At 39.5% G+C, this 20,460-nt stretch overlaps 2 protein-coding genes across 3 annotated transcripts in view; one reads left to right on the top strand and one right to left on the bottom strand.

Annotated features, from left to right (window-relative positions):
* The first annotated feature begins 913 nt into the window (after positions 1 to 913).
* On the top strand, positions 914 to 4,019 carry lepa (leptin a). Of its 2 annotated transcripts, XM_058388274.1 has the most exons (3): positions 914 to 1,053; positions 1,833 to 2,031; positions 3,197 to 4,019. In XM_058388274.1, exons 2-3 carry the CDS (start codon positions 1,946 to 1,948, stop codon positions 3,531 to 3,533), a joined length of 423 nt encoding a protein of 140 aa, XP_058244257.1. In that variant the 5' UTR covers positions 914 to 1,053; positions 1,833 to 1,945; the 3' UTR covers positions 3,534 to 4,019. The 2 variants fall into 2 exon arrangements, with proteins under 2 accessions (XP_058244257.1, XP_058244256.1); XM_058388273.1 differs by lacking the exon at positions 914 to 1,053 and having other exon boundaries at positions 1,888 to 2,031; positions 3,165 to 4,019.
* A 2,074-nt stretch (positions 4,020 to 6,093) lies between these two features.
* The window catches only part of rbm28 (RNA binding motif protein 28), a 28,353-nt gene continuing 13,986 nt past the window's right edge, over positions 6,094 to 20,460 (bottom strand). The window contains exons 16-19 of the mRNA XM_058388271.1: positions 19,896 to 20,003; positions 12,932 to 13,170; positions 12,737 to 12,851; positions 6,094 to 6,466 (exon numbers count right to left, since the gene is read on the bottom strand). Of these exons, the coding sequence (XP_058244254.1) occupies positions 6,326 to 6,466; positions 12,737 to 12,851; positions 12,932 to 13,170; positions 19,896 to 20,003 (603 nt within the window). The 3' untranslated portion in view covers positions 6,094 to 6,325. The remainder of the gene's footprint in view (positions 6,467 to 12,736; positions 12,852 to 12,931; positions 13,171 to 19,895; positions 20,004 to 20,460) is intronic.

Below are 20,460 nucleotides of genomic sequence, written 5' to 3' on the forward strand. Positions count from 1 at the left end.
TAGCATAATTAACTAGCATCCATACTAAAAAGTTACATACATACATAACCACACCTACAAGGTTGGGGGTTCGATTCTGTTCTGTGTGCATGTTCTCCTCATGGTTTCCTCCTTAAGTCCAAAGACATGTTAATTGGCATCTCTAAATTGTCCATAGTGTGTGAATGTGTGTGTGTGTGTGTGTGTGTGTGTGTGTGATTGGTGTTGGTACCTTGTCCAGGTTATCCCCTGCCTTTTGCCCTGCGTCCCCTGGAACAGGCTCCAGGTTGTGTATGATAAGCACTACAAAAAAATGGATGGATAGATAGAGGGAATTTTAGTCTTATAACTTGGAAAAAGAAAAAAAAATGGCACCTGAAGCAGATTTTTTTCCCCAAATGTAGGCCGTCTGTATCTCCAGCTCAGTATGCTAGATCAAGGATCAGTGGATTAACAAAAGCAAGTAAATAACATCACAAGTGAATCAACATGTTGGGGGCGTCAGTGTTTACATTAGGACTGGTCCTTGGAGTGACACACTTTTACATATTATTGTGTAAAGAGAGAAAAACAGATGGTGTTTCACAATTCACAAAAGGACTGGGTGACTGTGGAATGTTTAGCCGTGATATATCCTGGCGACATTGATGCAGGATAAAACACTTCATCAGACTCTACACTCTTTTACTCTGAATAATACACCGGCAAGATGAAGAGCAACAATATCTGCACAAACTGTATGATGGGCAGAATATCTAATGGGTTAATTCACTCTATAATAAGAACCAAACCTAAAAGGGAAAGTCATGCTTTGTATAAGCAAAGAAAATTTGCAATAAGCGCAAACTAAGTCTCACAAACTACACTACAAGTTGAAGTGTGTATTGCTGTGATTGTGTGTGTTAGGTCTGATGTGTTTGAGGTAAGGTTGGGGGTGTTGTCCCCGTCCACATCTCTGCTGTGGGACATAACATCAGGAAAGCCTGAAGTGATTCACTGATGAGTCAACAGCTATGAGCTATAAAGCCACAGCACTGATGGAGTCTAAGCATGACACAGCTCGCTCACCTCAAGGTAAGACCCCCAGTCTTTCTCCTCTGGTTGTGTGGCTCCACTGCATCGCTTATTTATTGACTAATTAGCGCACTCCATGGTTGCTTTACTTAAAAATCTAGCTCTAAAGGATCGAATACTTTTATTTCTTTCGAAAAGTGAATGAAGTTGAAAATATTTTTTTAACAGAAAGTTACACAAAAGTTCTGCGATAACTCTTTATGACTCTGAGGTTGAGTCAATTCTGACTAACGTTAATTAATCGTTACAGCGCAGTTTGTTTAAAACTCTTTATAGATGAAAATATCTTCATAAATAGAATCATTTCTTGAAAACAGATTGAAAAACTTGGAATTATAAGAGCAGTGCAAGCACTCGAGCGATTTATTCGAACTGCATCGATCCAGATATTATGTTATGGGTATTTTTTTTTACTTCTTAATTCATTTCTAATGCACTTTATACTGTATATTCAGTGCCCCAATCAATTAATAATCAAATATCCTTCCATCTTCCCTTTGTATTTTTCGATTTCTAATGGAATATTCCAGCATTTCCCAAGCTACTCTTTATCTGTGGCATCTGCTGTATGCGATTAAAATGTGGCGTGTGGTTTCTGTACAGTTTTTCCGTCGATCTTCTCCAGAGATTTATATAATAAATTAGTTTTAAGGGATTTTTTTATGTCTCAGATTGTGTTGGACCCCTTGTGTCCCACACGTTATACTTGCTGAAGGTTTAAAAATCTCTTCAAGTATTCATTTAATACAAGTGTGGTAAAGACGATCATTATTTTGCAGGTGGATGTTTTTCTATTCTCAAAGCACAAACTCTCTCACTCCCAAAGAAGGCATGATGGCTGTGTACGCTGCCCTTTTCTGCTCCTGTATAGTGACGGTGCTGACGCTCGCCCATGGCCGTGCTCTACCTACAGACACTCTGTCTGTCAAACTACAAGTCGAGAACATCATCTCCAGAATCCAGAAACACAAAGACGAGGTAAACACCAAGAGAATGCACTTATTTCTTCTGCACTTTCCTCGCTCCAAGTTTTTAAATAGCTATACCTAGGGTTAGCTTATATCCATAGGTTCAATTCTTGTATCTGATTGGTCAGAAGCATTCATTTTCAGTAACAGCTTTGGAAGCAGTTTCTCTGAATCATTTTGAACAGGTAATGTATTGTGTGTGCTTCACATAAGGCTAACAATAAAGGCATATAACTGTATAATAATGTATAATAGTGTGTTTTTGTGTAACAGAAAAATGTATAGTGAGGGATTTGGTGATGTTTTCTGTATGGAGACATTTACCTAACATTTTATGTAAGGAGTCTCCACTTTTAGCACTTCAGGACAGTCTTCAGGACTTTTTCTTGGTAAGGTTTCTTGGTAACACGATGGGCTGTAATTGTTTATCATATTTACATCAAGAGAAAAAGAATGATGGAAAAACTATAGCTTTATAACTACTATAACATTAAATAGAATTATATCCAGTTCAGAGTCATTGATAATTGTTCAAATTAGTATAAGGATTAAAAAAACACTTCAGGATGTTGCCGTTAGAGCAAAATGATCAACATGCTGACAGATGTAAGTATTTCTTTAATGAATGGTTTGTTTGTGCATCGTCTGATAATCTGATTCGTTTGAGTTATTTCAACATAACTGGGGAAACCCATTTAGAGTTTTTTTAAACAGAAAGTTAAGCAGGAGTTAAGCAATAACTGTTTACTTGAGTGCAAAATGTTTTGAGGCAGTGTGAGAAGACAAAACTTTAAACCATGGCAGCTGAATTTCAGAAAAGTAAACATTAGCAATTCATACTTTCTTAAAGCTTGGGGTTGGTAACGCTAACTCTCATCAGGCTGCATTAGCCCATCCTGTCAATCTTCATTTTCCTATAACAGCGCACCATCAAACGTCTTTACAATATAACGATTATCAATACTGCCATCATTATAGTCGAGGAAGTTGCTTTTAGGGATTCCACTGATGTTTAATAGGCCTACTGATCAAAATATAATCATGACAAACATATTGTTCAGATAGATTGCATACTACTTATATACTATACAAATACAAGCTGTATTCCTTGAACCTGACCGGAGCTCTAATGTTCTCTCACAGTTCCAAATCGACTCTAAAATAATCCTGGATAGTCCCCAGATCCTACCCGAGCTGCAGTCCGACAAACCCATCGAAGGTCTGAGCTCCATGGTGGAGACGCTGAACAACTTCCAGAGAGTTCTTCACAGCCTGCCCAAGGGTCACATGAGCCAACTGCACAGTGATGTAAGCAAACTGCAGCACTACCTGGAAGACAGGATGAGCTCACTGCAGTGCACACACAGGAAAACAGACACAGAGAAGAACCTGGAGGCCTTCCTGAAAAACCACAACATGTACTACATCACCCTGGGTCACATGGCTCTGGACAGACTGCAGAAATACTTACAGAGGCTCAACCACAATCTTGACCAGCTGAGAACATGCTGAACAGAATGATCCTCGTGTTCCTTTTTTTTTTATTATTATTATTATTGTATTTGTTATATTTATTTATATCAATGTATTTATGGACCGAATAACTATTTGCTATTTTATTATTATTTTTTTTTTAGATGTTTGAATGTGTTTAATTCACTTATTTGGGAACCAGACATGACATTCCCATTGGTCTTCACACATTCATGCACACAGACACACACGTTATACATGCTGACATCACCACCAGCCAAGTATTCCCAGTGACGTCACAGTGTTACCGGAAGCCTCCTGACCGATCGTGCTGGGAAGCACAAATCCTCTTATCCTCTTCTCCTCTTCTGACCACCAGCAGACAATCACTATGGATCTGAATGCACTATAATTTTAAAGTATACTATTAGCTTATTTTGAGGTTCTTAGCATCTGTAAATTATCTTATGAATGTTTATTTCTTATACATTCAAGTTCTCTGAAATAAAAGGCACAGTTCTCTAAGCAGTGACTTTTTATCCAGCATATTTGCAGGCTCAAATAAGGAACACAAAGAACCAACATGACAAACCCAGTTTATTAGCAATCATTTATATTGTACGGCCATCTGGCTGCTTGATGTTGCAGCAAAATTGTCTTTCCAGCTAAAAGCCCTGTGTACTGGGACTTAATGAGACATGCATTTGTGGATTTAAAGGCAGGAGAGGGTTGTATAAAGTATAACACGAGAAAGAAAGAAGGCTAAAATGCCACAGAGTGCCATTTAACTGCACTTTATAGGACGTTTGTTAGATATCAGATGAAACGTGAAGACGGAGAGTAGCTATTCTTTTCCAGAGAAACGAAACAAGTAAAAGAATGACGCACCAGAACGCACGTGTGTGTACCTCCGGCATAGTAAATATTGACTCTCACCCACCCTACTACCCTTTCATCCTTCATCTAAATCCCTGGAAGAGCAATGTTTGTAAATACAGCTGGGGCAAAATTACATAATACCGGCTTACTATGATAAAGAAAATGAGCACATTCTTTCAAAAATATGCACGTAACTGAACCCTGACCTCCACCTTCGGCTCAGACGAGCCAGCGCAAACATCATCGATTCACGTCTTTATCGTCTCACGTGTAATATAAGGCACATTATTGCTGATATCTCTGTTGCAGCTCTGCCAGAGGTCATACATTACCATGTTCAAATTAAGCCTGGAGACTGAGAGGGTTATTTATGATACTGACATTTTTTTTTGAAATGATAGTCTTATACAGATGAAGGTCATTTTCACACTTGAGCCATGATTCCGGAGCCGCAACCGTTTGTCCGAAGAGTCACGTACATTTTGTTGGGGGTGAATTCTTCACTGTAGTCAGATCCTGGCTTTAGATGAACCCTGGGGTGGTTTATATTGCAGGTGGAAGTTATTCACCCTCACCTCTGCAGTGCAAACCGAAAAACATGCTAGTTGCTGTTTCAGGTTTTGTGATAGTGGGGAAGGATGGTTGTGGTCAACAGAGAAGAGGAAAACAGGAGAAAGGTATTAAAAAAAAACACTGTTTAAAAACCGTGAGATGTTTTCATATACGTGTGAGAAGACCTTAAAAGCTTCACTAGAATAGTGGTTCAAGTGTTGAGCTCAGGCACTAAAAAATAAATAAATAAATAAAACATGGTAAAATGAAATAAAAACCCACTCTGTCAGCTGTACTCAAAATATTCCTGACTTGTCTAAAAAATCGTCTTGTATGACACCAGTTTCTCATTTGTGAGAAATGGTGTTATGAAATATCCAGATGTTATGAAAGTTTAAAACAGTGGTTCAAGTGTTGAGCTTATGCACCAAAAAAAACAAACAAACAAACAAAAAAAGATGGATAGATAGATAGATATTATAAAATAAATAATAAGACAAAATAATTATATATATATATATATATATATATGCAGCTGTTATGAATGAAACCCTGAGATGTTTTCATACACATGTGAGAAGACCTTAACAGTGGTTCAAGTGTCGAGCTTAAGCACAAAAAAATAAATAAAATAAGTTATTAATATTATTATTATTAATTACACAACAACAATAATGATGATGATGATGATAATAATAATAATAATAATAATAATAATAATAAAACCCACTCTGTCAGCTGTACCTAAAAAGTTCCTGACTTGGCTAAAATAAATCATTTTATATGACATGGCTTTACTAGAAGAGTGGTTCAAGCGTCGAGCTTAAGCAAAAATAAAGATATAATATAATAATAATTTTAAAAAATTACTAAATTGAAGAAGAAGGAGAAGAAGAAGAAAAAGAAGAAGAAAAATAAATTAAATAAAATAAAAATAAAAATAAAAACCCACTCTGTTAGCTGTACTCAAAAAACTCCTGCCTTGGCTAAAAATCTTCTTTTAATGACGCTGCTTTCTCATCTGCAGATGAGAAACATCTGCAGATGTTATGAATGTTTTTTCTCATCACTGTCACATCTGGCTTGCTGATTAGGGATTGGAAAGAATTCTTTGTGAAAGGGCTGCAAACATTTGCACTCACCTGTAAAGAACACCTATACACTCATGTGTACTCAAATATTTATTTTCCATACACTGGTGTATTCTATTACACCTAAAAATAAAACAACATAAAAATGGAAAATGGCTGAACAAAAAAAATGGTATTATTATTTGTACACTTTTTTTTTTTTTTTATATCTTCAACATAAAACTCATCACACCAGAGACAGCAAGTAAAATTCACTGGTTCTCTGGCCTGTTCTCACTCACATACACACACAATTATTTACATCCACTTTCAGCTGAACCACTTGCTCTTCTTGACTAGAGAGTCCTTAGAGTTCGAGCTGCCTGTGAGTTTCTTCTTGTACTGTTCGACCAGGCGGTCAAAGCGGTCATCCTCTCTGCTCTGGAACTTTCTCTTCACTGGTTTAGTATCCTGAATTCACCAAAAAAAACATACATAATGACCACACTACAGATGATTGTGATTATAAAGAAAAAGCATGTGTTGGGTCTGAATTATCAAGGTTTAGATGTTACAAGGGCTATAAATTGTTTTAAGGGGGACAAAAGGAGCTCCTGAATGTGTGGAAATCTGCAAATTAGGAGCCGGACTAATGTAAACCATGGACTGTGAAAATTCCACCGGCATGAGCTCATCCAGATTTATATGAAAATGAATTTAGTGAAAATCTTGTGAAATCTTGAAAGAAAGAAAGAAAGAGACAGGAAAGAAAGAAAGAAAGAAAGAAAGAAAGAAAGAAAGAAAGAAAGAAAGAAAGAAAGAAAGAAAGAAAGAAAGAGAGGAAAAAAGGACAGAAAGAAAGAAAGAAAATGACAGAGAGAGAGAGAGAGAGAGAGAGAGAGAGAGAGAGAGAGAAAGAAAGAAAGAAAGAAAGAAAGAAAGAAAGAAAGAAAGAAAGAAAGAAAAAGAAAGAAAAGGACAGGAAAGAAAGAAAGAATGAAAGAAAGAAAATAACAGAGAGAGAGAGAGAAAGAGAGAGAGAGAAAGAAAAGGACAGAAAAAGAAAAATGACTGAAAGAGAGAAAGAGAAAAAGAGAGAGACAGAAAGAAAAGGACAGAAAAGAAGGACAGAAAGAAAGAAAAAAAGAAAGGAACAAAAAGAAAACAACAGAAAGAAAGAAAGAAAGAAAGAAAGAAAGAAAGAAAGAAAGAAAGAAAGAAAGAAAGAAAATGACAGAGAGAGAGAGAGAGAGAGAAAGAAGAGGATAGAAAAGAAGGACAGAAAGAAAGAGAAAACAACAGAAAGAAAGAAAGAAAGAAAGAAAGAAAACAACTGAGAGAAAGAGAGAGAGAGAGAGAGAGAGAGAGAGAAAAGGACAGAAAAGAAGGACAGAACGAAGGACAGAAAGAAGGACAGAAAGAAAGAAAACAACAAAGAAAGAAAGAAAGAAAACGACAGAGAGAGAGAGAAAAGGATAGAAAGAATGATTAGAGTGACAGCAGAGAAAGAAAGAAAGAAAGAGAAAGAAAGAGGGAAGAGGAAAGAAAGAGCATGAAAGAAAGCCCTGGGACTGAGACCAAACATAAACACCTAGAACATATAAAGTACATCATATATAGGCACACACACTAAGTAGACAGGTAGATAAGATGTGTAAGACCCACCATATACACACAGGGGGGCAGATGTGTAGACAGAGGGACAAAATACACAGAGACAGGGTAGGCAGTAGACAGACATATAGGTACACACACATACAGAGACAGAGAGAAGAAGAGAGGGTATGATACAGACAGGTTATAGGGAATGTAGGACTGTAGAGATGTGTAGGTATGTAGATGTAGTAGGCAGGGTGGTGTGGCAGGACAAAAGGCAGACTGTGGTAGGCAGGTAGCTAGGATGTGGGTGGCAAGAGGCAGTGGGCAGGTAGGGTTAGGGGGGGTGCAGGTAGGCTACATGCAGGTACAGCAGACAGGGTGGGCAGGTAGTTGGGGTGTGTGGGATGTGTGTGGCATGTGATGTGTGTGCATGTGTGTGTGTATGGCAGGTAGGCAGCAGGTAAGAGGACAAATAGTGTATGTGGGTGTGCATGCATGTGTGTGCTGCTAGTGTAGGTAAAGGTAGCACTGCAGTACTGTGTATGTGTGTGGGAAGGCAGGTGTAAGACAAGGCAGGTAGACAGTAAGTGTGTGTGTGTATGTATGCAGTGTGTGTGTAGGAAGTGTAGGAAGGTGATCAGGTGTGTGGTATACAGATAAAGGCAAGTAGACACACAGGTGGTAAAGGTGCATAGGTAAAGGCATGATGTGGTACAAGGCAGGTGGTGCATGGGGGCAGATGTGTGTGTAGCTAAGGCATACTGCATGTGGTGTATGCATGACAAGAAAGAAAGAAAGAAAACGACAGAGAGAGAGAGAAAAGGATAGAAAAGAAGGACAGAAAGAAGGACAGAAAGAAAGAAAGAAAGAAAGAAAGAAAGAAAGAAAGAAAGAAAGAAAGAAAGAAAGAAAGAAAGAAAGAAAAGAGGTCCATGTGACCTGATAAACATAGTGCTCACTGTGTAGGTGGACAAAGGGCACTATAGGTAGGTGGGCACACACAGACAGGTAGGCAGAGACAGGTGCACCTGCAGACAGGCAATAGGTGTGTACACACAGAGGGGAAGGTGCAGGGAGGGGCAACACAGAGACAAGGCTAGGGACAAAGACAGTATACAGCACAGAGACAGGTGGGGCAGGCAGGCAGACAGGCTGTGTGTATAGGTACATGTGTTTAGGACATATGTAATTTATAGTATACGCAGACTGTAAAATGTTATGTGGTGTGGGTCACTATATAGTAATTATGTGTGTGGCACACAATATAGTGTGTTAATTATAGTAAAATAAAGAGACGTGTATGTTAATGTGTGTAATGTTATAGTAGAATTAAGTACGCTATAGTAAAACAGATTGTATATATTATAAAAGGGTTAAGACGTACATGAGAAGTGATTGTGTATGCACTGACAGGTATATTATATAGGTAATATATGCATCCAAAGATCGCTCATAATGTGTGTGTAATTTATGTAGACGCAAAGATGGTATGTGTGCTGTATGGGTATAGACAAAGGCACCAGGGTGTAAAGTGCAGGTGGTATGTAGTTTAGGTGGCTGCACAACTTGTGTGGTAATTAATGACAACGCAGATTGTACAACAAAGACAGTGAAATAAAGATGTGTAGTAGTGGCAGTACTGATGTAGAGGGAAGTAAGACAAAATACACAAGAGACTAAGTGTAGTGTAATGTGCTATTACACTGTGTAATAGCATTGACATAAGGGCTATTATCGTAGTAGGTATTATACAAAAGACATCTAGAGACGTATGTAGCAGACAAATACACTGTATTGTAATACAAAGATATAGACAGGTGTATTATATTGTGTACACAGACAAAAGATGCAGGTACTGGGTAAAGTGGGTATTACACAAAAAGCATCAGTGATTGCAAAAGTTTTAATGTATGTACATTGATTGTGTATTAAAAATATTATATTGTGTACATACAAGTAAAATACATTTATAGATTAGAGAGACAAAAATAGATCAGAGACAAAATAACAGATATAAAACACATATATACAAAAAATTAAAAAATAATTAGACAGTATAAGAGACAGTATGTATACAGATTATATGTTAGTGGTACTATATTGTATATAGTAACAGAGATTTGTAGTAATAAGATATAGTGTTATATGTAAAATGCAAATAAGAGACTAAGGTAAATGACAGTATGTGGCACAGGTATATATAGGGTATATTAGACAAAGATACATAGGACAGGGTAGTAAGGTGAGACAGAGGCTACAAGCATATGTAAGGGTGTTATCATGACAAAGAGATCCAGAGGTTTAGATGTGTGTAATACACACACAGAGATGTATATGTAAATAAGAATGGGTGTATCAGTATATGTGCATTTATATAGTAACAGAGGTGATTATAAAGTATATGTCATATACAAGATGCAGAGGCAAGGGTATAATCATGTGTGTGTAAAACAGAGTGTAATGTAGACACAAGACAGATAAAAGGCTAGTACAGCATGCAGAACATGCAAAATACAAGAGACAAAAGTATTAGTATATACTTATGTGTCAAGACAAAAATACTATATAAGGGTATTATTATAAGATTGTAAGCAAAATATATTATAAAAATATAAGATGTATATATACATTATTATATATGTAAAATACAAAAAGTCAAAAAACATTATATATATTGTATATATCACAACATGTGTGTACAGGTGTAAGGCAGAGATGCTGCAGAAAGCCACAGAAGATGTAATGTGTGTAAAGGCATGTGTACACACAAGATGTGGGTGTGCAGGTGTGTGTGTGTGTTGCACAAAGATGGGTGTGTCACAGACAAGGGAAAAGGCATGTCAGTAAGATGTGTGTGTGTGTGTCAGGTGTAGATAAATGCATACAGAATGTGTGGGGTGTGTGTGTGTAAGTATGTATGTAAAGCATATAGGTATGTGGGGTAAAAGGTGTGTGTAAAGGTAGAAAGGTGTGTGCTAAGAAGGTAGGTGTGTGTAAGGCACAGGTGTATGGTGTGTAAGCAGGTGTCTATGATGACCAACATGCCATGGTCATGAGGTGTTCTTTCACTCATTTACTCTTCCTGAGCTTTGCCTTTGATGAAGTTTATTGGGCATCACTAAAGGCTTTGCTGTGAACGTCATTTAAAGGCAATTTATTAGGTTTATTTGAACTAGTTTAACTTAGGAGTTTATAAGAACAAAATTCAGCATGATCGCTTTAATAACGTTCGGTGTCGTTTTTTTTATTTGACCTACATGAACGTTAAGATACAAGAGTTTTTGTACAGATGTGGAGATGATCCACTGAAGTGAGCTAAATATTTACAGCAGCATTAGAGCCAGTGTAAGCAACACGGCATTGAGTGACACTTAAAAGAATGTAAATAAAATTAAATATAGGACAATTTAATATATAAAGACTTATAAAGACTAGATTTAACACTAGGCTTAATTCTAACTGGACCAAAACACATGAACATGAGCACTGTCCTGCTGACCTGCACACACTTCACATACACCTCCAGGTGAAAGGCTATTACCTATATGTAGATATGGATCTTGGAGTGTCTGTATTCTATTATTCACATTATTTGAGATGTTCAGATAGATGTCTATGTTACGGAGGATGACTTTTGGACGATGATGTATGATGATATGTATAGAAAAGAGTGACCCCATGCCCCCTGGATATTATACAAAGAGCTGTATCTCTCTTCAATATACAGTGAGGGAAAAAATTATTTGATCCCCTGCTGATTTTGTACGTTTGCCCACTGACAAAGAAATGATCAGTCTGTAATTTTAATGGTAGGTTTATCTGAACATTGAGAGACAGAATAACAACAAAAAAATCCAGAAAAACACATTTCAAAAAAGTTTTACATTGATTTGCATTTTATTGAGTGAAAAGTATTTGACCCCTTTGCAAAACATGACTTAGTACTTGGTGGCAAACCCTTGTTGGCAATCACAGACGTCAGACATTTCTTGTAGTTGGCCACCAGGTTTGCACACATCTCACATCTCAAGGAATTTGGGCCCACTCCTCTTTGCATCCACGACCCATTTTCAATGCCCTGGCGGAGGGAAGGAGGTTCTCACTCAAGATTTGACGGTACATGGCTCCGTCCATCGTCCCTTTGATGCGGTGCGGTTGTCCTGTCCCCTTAGCAGAAAAACACCCCCAAAGCATAATGTTTCCACCTCCATGTTTGACAGTGGGGATGGTCTTCTTAGAGTCATAGGCAGCATTCCTCCTCCTTCAAACACGGCGAGTTGAGTTGATGCCAAAGAGCTGGATTTTGGTCTCATTTGACCACAACACTTTCACCCAGTTCTCCTCTGAATCATTCAGATGTTCACTGGTAAACTTCAGATGAGCCTGTACATGTGCTTTCTTTAGCAGGGGGACCTTGCGGGCGCTACAGGATTTCAGTCTTTCACGGCGTAGTGTGTTACCAATTGTTTCTTGGTGACTATGGTCCCAGCTGCCTTGAGATCATTGACAAAATCCTCCAGTATAATTCTGGGCTGATTTCTCGCCGTTCTCATGATCATTGAAACTCCATGAGGTGAGATCTTGCATGGAGCCCCAGACCGAGGAAGATTGACAGTCCTTTTGTGTTTCTTCCATGTGGGAATAATCGCACCAACTGTCACCTTCTCACCAAGCTGCTTGACGATGGTCTTGTAGCTCATTCCAGCCTTGTGTAGGTCTACAATCTTGTCCGACATCCATGGACAGCTCTTTGGCCTTGGCCATGATGGAGAGTTTGGAATCTGATTGATTGCTTCCTTCTGTGGACAGGGTGTCTTTCATACAGTTAACAAGCTGAGATTAAGAGCACTCCCCGAGAGTGCTCCTACTGTAATCTCAGCTCCTTACCTGTATAAAAGACACCTGGGAGCCAGAAATCTTTCTGATTGATAGGGGATCAAATACTTATTTCACTCATTAAAATGCAAATCAATGTAGAACTTTTCTCAAGTGTGTTTTTCTGGATTTTTTTGTTATTCTGCCTCTCACTGTTCAAATACACCATTAAAATACCATTAAAATTACAGACTGATCATTTCTTTGTCAGGGATCAAATCATTTTTTCCCTCACTGTATATAATATAGGTAGAATAACATGTTCACCTGTTTCTTATTTTGATTGGGTTTCTCCATCGAGGGAAATCCCTTTCTCTCCTTCCTGCTGGGGACCGTCTTGACTTTCCTAACCTGGGCAGTGTGTTTACCTTTATCCCGTTTCCTGTTGCATTAAAAAAGAACGTATCAGTTTAGATCAAACCATGTGGAAGAGTCATGTGAAAAAATTAAAGAAAAAAGTACCTGATCTTAGGTCCGGTATGTGAAGGCATGGGAAGAATCTTCTGGCGTTTTTTGCCGTCACCCAGTTCAACATGCTCGACTTCTGGTGCGGTTCTGAAGCCGGAGTAATGGCTGCTCTGAGCTCCCTGATTCTTCTGAGCTCCTGCTGACTGCTGAACTGGAGCAGATGCCTTTTTAGGAGATTTCTGCACAGGCTGCTTACTTCCGTCTTCCTGAGATCCGACGCTGCTCACTTTATTCTGCGATTTGGTCATTAATATCAAATTAGAGATGTAAAACAAATAAAACAGATTTTATACTACTGTACCCTGTAGAAGTACCTTCATAAATCTGATAAATAATTGAAAATTTTCACCTCAACAACAGAAAAATGGTATTAAAACTACATTTTAAAATAATAGTATTTTCTGTCGAAATATTTACTAGAATGACTGACTGTAGGGATTTTTTTTAATAAATGAAAACAAATGTTCACTCTTTTGTTTCCCTGGAGTAAATAAGAAACTGCACACATGTAAAACACCCAGTAGGGGAAAAACCCCATTAGAGTTAGATGATAAAGATTGCATTGTGCAGATGTCTGTTATACAATTCATTCCATCATGGATGATACCACCCAAAATGGAAGACAATAATCAGTATGCATAGAGTAGAGAGCTTTCAGCATACACACTATGTAAAAACTGTACAAGCAAATATTCAAACTAGTACCATTAGTGGTAGCTCCTGCTGTGTACTGACCCATGAGCAGTTGTTTACAGTGAGGGTGAGGGCGAGAGGGCAAGCCAGGAAGGAGACTGTACCAAGATCAGACATGGAAGCCTGGCACTTATAGGCTGCTTCCCCAAAGTTATTTAAAATAGGCAACTTCTATGGCTTCATTCTCAGACGCTCTAGATTTCAGAGGCAAAGGTCTGAGGCTATAGTGAGCCAAAGGCTCACTATACAAGAAAGTGATCACATGACCAGATCTTGGTCTCTGTCTCTCTCTATCTAACTGCATGGAAAAAAACAAAGAGCATAAAAAGGATGCATGGGTGATGACCTGCACAAATACAAGCTGTTAAAAATATCTTTGAGAAGAGACGCAACAAAAAAGTTTCACATGTCTGGAACAGTTCATGAATTCGTCAGGAAGTGAACTCGTGAGCGAACTCTCCTCCAACCCGGTGAGGATGACGTAAAAAAAAAAAAAAACAAGAGCTCAGACTGTAGAGTTTTTAATTGCAGTGTTTTGCTGATTCTCGTGCTTGTCAGGATTCAAAATGTTACCTGCCATTTTCATAACAACAAGCTATCTGAAAGCAAGGCCAAAGTCCTTCCAGAGAGCGTTTCTAAAAACTGCAGCATCTGAAGTCCACCATGTGGCATTACAACAATAATTGGCATTGTGTTTTGAGCTTGGATGAGGCCAAAATCAACCTTTTTGGACAAGCACAACGTCAGCAGTTTTCCCCGACACATGGCTGGAAAAGTATGTTATCTGGTGCTAAATATGGCGATGGATGTTTGGGATTTTGAGTATCAGCTGATCGCCACCTTGTGGATGTTTATGGCATGAATTCTGCTACCAGGATATTCTGGCCTGGTTTAGACTTGATCATATATACAGAGAGAGAGAGAGAGAGAGAGAGAGAGAGAGAGAGAGAGAGAGACAGACAGACAGACAATGAGAGAGAGAGACAGGCAATGAGAGAGAGAGAGAGACAGACAGACAGACAGATAATGAGAGAGAGAGAGAGAGAGAGAGAGAGAGAGAGAGAGAGAGAAAGAGAGAATGAGAGAGAGAGAGAGTGTTCCACTGGACGATAAACCAAATATACATCCATCAACAGAAAACCAATACAGAAATGGTTAGAAATGGTTAATGGTTTTTAGTTTTAGTGGGGGAAAACAGCTAAATATACATACACTGTATTCTCTCCATCATATTGTGTCTACAAGTCAAGTCAAGACGCTTTTATTGTCATTTCAACTATATATAGCTGATGTAGTACATAATGAGATGAAACAACATTTCTCCAGGACCCTGGCGCTACATAAAACAAGACAGAGCTACATACAGCAAGACAGAGCTTCATACAGCAAGACAGAGCTACATACACCAAGACAGAGCTACATCCAGCAAGACAGAGCTACATCCAGCAAGACAGAGCTACATCCAGCAAGACAGAGCTACATACACCAAGACAGAGCTACATACACCAAGACAGAGCTTCATACACCAAGACAGAGCTACATACAACAAGACAGAGCTACATACACCAAGACAGAGCTGCATACACCAAGACAGAGCTACATCCACCAAGACAGAGCTACATCCAGCAAGACAGAGCTACATCCAGCAAGACAGAGCTTCATACACCAAGACAGAGCTACATACACCAAGAAAGAGCTTCATACAGCAAGACAGAGCTACATCCACCAAGACAGAGCTACATCCACCAAGACAGAGCTACATCCACCAAGACAGAGCTACATCCACCAAGACAGAGCTACATCCACCAAGACAGAGCTTCATACAACAAGACAGAGCTACATCCAGCAAGACAGAGCTACATCCAGCAAGACAAAGCTACATCCAGCAAGACAGAGCTTCATACACCAAGACAGAGCTTCATACAACAAGACAGAGCTACATCCACCAAGACAGAGCTACATCCAGCAAGACAGAGCTACATCCAGCAAGACAGAGCTTCATACACCAAGACAGAGCTACATACAACAAGAAAGAGCTTCATACAGCAAGACAGAGCTACATACACCAAGACAGAGCTACATACACCAAGACAGAGCTTCATACAACAAGACAGAGCTACATCCACCAAGACAGAGCTACATCCACCAAGACAGAGCTTCATACAACAAGACAGAGCTACATCCAGCAAGACAGAGCTACATCCAGCAAGACAAAGCTACATCCAGCAAGACAGAGCTTCATACACCAAGACAGAGCTTCATACAACAAGACAGAGCTACATCCAGCAAGACAGAGCTACATCCAGCAAGACAGAGCTACATCCAGCAAGACAGAGCTACATCCACCAAGACAGAGCTACATCCACCAAGACAGAGCTTCATACAACAAGACAGAGCTACATCCAGCAAGACAGAGCTACATCCAGCAAGACAGAGCTACATCCAGCAAGACAGAGCTACATCCACCAAGACAGAGCTACATCCACCAAGACAGAGCTACATCCACCAAGACAGAGCTACATCCAGCAAGACAGAGCTACATCCAGCAAGACAGAGCTCCATACACCAAGACAGAGCTCCATACACCAAGACAGAGCTCCATACACCAAGACAGAGCTTCATACACCAAGACAGAGCTACATACACCAAGACAGAGCTACATACACCAAGACAGAGCTACATACACCAAGACAGAGCTACATACACCAAGACAGAGCTACATACACCAAGACAGAGCTTCATACACCAAGACAGAGCTACATACACCAAGACAGAGCTACATACACCAAGACAGAGCTTCATACACCAAGACAGAGCTTCATACACCAAGACAGAGCTACATACACCAAGACAGAGCTACATACACCAAGACAGAGCTTCATACACCAAGACAGAGCTTCATACACCAAGACAGAGCTCCATACACCAAGACAGAGCTCCATACACCAAGACAGAGCTCCATACACCAAGACAGAGCTCCATACACCAAGACAGAGCTACATACACCAAGACAGAGCTTCATACAACAAGACAGAGCTACATCCACCAAGACAGAGCTACATCCACCAAGACAGAGCTACATCCAGCAAGACAGAGCTACATACACCAAGACAGAGCTTCATACAACAAGACAGAGCTACATCCACCAAGACAGAGCTACATCCACCAAGACAGAGCTACATCCACCAAGACAGAGCTACATACAGCAAGACAGAGCTTCATACAGCAAGACAGAGCTTCATACACCAAGACAGAGCTTCATACACCAAGACAGAGCTTCATACACCAAGACAGAGCTACATACACCAAGACAGAGCTACATACACCAAGACAGAGCTACATACACCAAGACAGAGCTACATACACCAAGACAGAGCTTCATACACCAAGACAGAGCTTCATACAACAAGAAAGAGCTTCATACACCAAGACAGAGCTACATACACCAAGACAGAGCTGCATACACCAAGACAGAGCTACATACACCAAGACAGAGCTACATCCACCAAGACAGAGCTACATCCAGCAAGACAGAGCTACATACAGCAAGACAGAGCTTCATACACCAAGAAAGAGCTACATACAACAAGAAAGAGCTTCATACACCAAGAAAGAGCTTCATACACCAAGAAAGAGCTTCATACAAGACAGAGCTACATACAACAAGAGCTTCATACACCAAGAAAGAGCTACATACAACAAGAAAGAGCTACATACAACAAGAAAGAGCTTCATACACCAAGAAAGAGCTTCATACACCAAGAAAGAGCTACATACAACAAGAAAGAGCTACATACAACAAGAAAGAGCTTCATACACCAAGAAAGAGCTTCATACAGCAAGACAGAGCTACATACAACAAGACAGAGCTACATACAACAAGAAAGAGCTTCATACACCAAGACAGAGCTACATCCACCAAGACAGAGCTACATCCACCAAGACAGAGCTACATCCAGCAAGACAGAGCTACATCCAGCAAGACAGAGCTTAATACAGCAAGACAGAGCTACATACAGCAAGACAGAGCTACATAGAACAAGACAGAGCTACATAGAACAAGACAGAGCTACATAGAACAAGACAGAGCTACAGAGAACAAGACAGAGCTACAGAGAACAAGACAGAGCTACATAGAACAAGACAGAGCTACATAGAACAAGACAGAGCTACAAAGAACAAGACAGAGCTACAAAGAACAAGACAGAGCTACATAGAACAAGACAGAGCTACATAGAACAAGAAAGAGCTACATAGAACAAGACAGAGCTACAAAGAACACCACAGAGCCAGGATATAAAATAGCACTGACCAGTGTGCAGCCTGTAACTGACCACTGTCCCTTTGATTCTTGTAAACATATGCAAACATACAGTAGCAGCAGCTGATGGCAACACTTTAAATAGAGATATACAAAAACAGCCTTGAATTAAGTATGCTAAACCATATAAACTGTGTTTAAGTGAGTGGAGCTGTCAACATTGATGTATATTGAATATGTGTGTGTGTGTTTGTGTGTTTTCAGTTCAGTCTAGTTCTGGGTATTGAGGAGTCTGATGGCTTGAGATAGGAATATAAGTAGGGTATGAAGCTTAGCAACTCGTTTTGCAGAAATAATCTAATGTGTCTATTATAAGGATCTTGAAAACCCAGTCACAGAGTCAGGAGAGACCGGTTTCTGTGCATGTGTCAGCAGAACAATCTGATAGATCAGTCTTTTTTTTCCTGATACAGCACCAACACATTGGTGAAACACTGACACCAAGCTCATGTTGAGTAATTTTAATGATTTTACCCATTTCCTGTTGATCATCATCTATCTGAGGTCTGTCAACACTACATGGCCAAAAGTTTGTGGACACGTGACCATATGTGCTGAAGTCTGCTGAAAGATTTATTCTCCTCGTGTAGTCTCCTCTATTTTGTTTAGGCTTAAACTCTAGATGTTGGCTGCTTCGTCATGCTGGAACAGGTCTGCGCCTCTTAGATTCAGTGAAGAAAAAATTGTAAAAGAGAAAAGAGAATCGTGTGCTTCCAGGTATGTGGCAACATTTTAGGGAAAGAACCACATATGGTACAATCCAGTGGCGGGCCGTGCATTTCACACCTAGGCCTTCACCAAATCGATTTCTTCTCCTCTGTCAGCCATGGTGAGTTAAAATATATATATTTTATTTAGTTTGTGTGGTTCGCTGCCTCTGACTACTCCAATTATCCAATCAAAGGACAGGAAATTGCTGATGTAATCGTATGCCTGCTAGATGGCCCCAGTGACACCAACTCGAAATCTGATTGGTTAATGTAACAATTTCATTGCCACTTATTTTAAGCTACAGGCACCTGCACTATTAATTCTGAAGGGCTTAAGGCAGATTTCTTTCACCCTGGCAACACATGATGTCGGCCACTGGCTGAAATATGATTGGATAAATACTCTTATCATAAATATACACTCCTGGAAGCAGCGCAACCAAGAGAAAAGCTCTGAAATGTAGTGATTCAGATCACTGCTGGCCCAACACTGGTACAATCCATTCACCATATAATGTACAATCCCATCTTCTCAGATTCGCCTAAACAAAACAGCTTTTTTGAATCTTGTTAAGCTTTCGCAGTATACATGCATAGCAAAAAACACTAACAATGTTTGAACAATCCCATAATGCACTGTAACATGACTTCAGTTCCCAGGTCCTTATATAGCTACAGCTGGAGAGTCAACACTAGCTAATTGGACTACTTCACTAGCTGACATTAACACAGTGATGAGTTTTGGTAGCTTGCTAGCTTAGCAAAGAATGCTCTGTTTTATCCGCATGCATGTGTACAAGTCTAGATTTGGGTGTACTGTATTTTAAATCACTCCCAATACCCAAGAGTGTTGTTCTTTCCCCCCCAAAAAAACTGTGTAAAACATTCAAAGCAGCAGACGGATCTTCTAAAAGCACACGAGGTAAAATCACTGCACTCATGCCGTAATCGAAATAAATAAATTCTACCGCTTCACTTCTAATCGAAACAAATAGCCGCTAAATATCATTACAGTCTGACTGGCTGGTTCTGAAGAAGAGATTACTGAAGAACAGATTGTAGAGGAACAGATGTTCACGATACAGCACATCTCTCACAGCAGACACAGAGCTGCCCTTGATTAATTTCCTTCATCCAGATTTCAGAACGCAGTTTATTCATTCAGGATTTGGTGTATATGATTAAGGGAGCACAGTGGGTTAAAAGTGGACGCGATTTACATAATGAGCCTCACCTTTTCGGCCCTGGGGTCAGAGGCGGACGCCATTTTGCTCTTCTGCTCTCTAGCAGCCTTCATTTTTAACTTCCTGCTGTCCTCCAGAGAAAACTCCACAATGGGCCTCTGTGTAGAAAACGACAAAGGAATCACACACACACACATATTCAAGAACACTATTACAACAGACACACTGCTTGTGGCTTCAAGCAAAACATTCCTCAACGTAATTTCGGGGCAATTGTACGACAGGTTCAGGAAATATCAAACACAATTATTCAGCTTACGTTCCAACAACAACAAAAAAATTCCATTAAGTGTTCAACAGGAAAATGTGTGGGTTCATGGCATGTGGGTTCTGACTGAAAACAAGATAAATAAAAGTACTTCTAGATAGCTGCAGTCTGTTCAGAAAAAGTCCCTGAGTGGTTACAGATCATCAAGCAAACAGATAATACTCTATACACAACTGCAGCACTGGAGCAAACAACCTTCATTAGGATTTTAAACAAATTAACTTCCTCCCACTGCACACAATAAGGCTGGATTTCTGCCTGCAAGCAACCCGGCCGCAAAAACCTCA

Source organism: Hemibagrus wyckioides, linkage group LG04 (assembly GCF_019097595.1).
Source record: "Hemibagrus wyckioides isolate EC202008001 linkage group LG04, SWU_Hwy_1.0, whole genome shotgun sequence".
Classification (NCBI taxonomy): domain Eukaryota; kingdom Metazoa; phylum Chordata; class Actinopteri; order Siluriformes; family Bagridae; genus Hemibagrus; species Hemibagrus wyckioides.

Coding starts and splice junctions, on each gene's coding strand:
- lepa (XM_058388273.1), top strand. CDS start 1,888: ATGGCTGTGTACGCTGCCCTTTTCTGCTCCTGTATAGTGACGGTGCTG. Junction 2,032..3,164: donor TCCAGAAACACAAAGACGAG/GTAAACACCAAG, acceptor GTTCTCTCACAG/TTCCAAATCGACTCTAAAAT.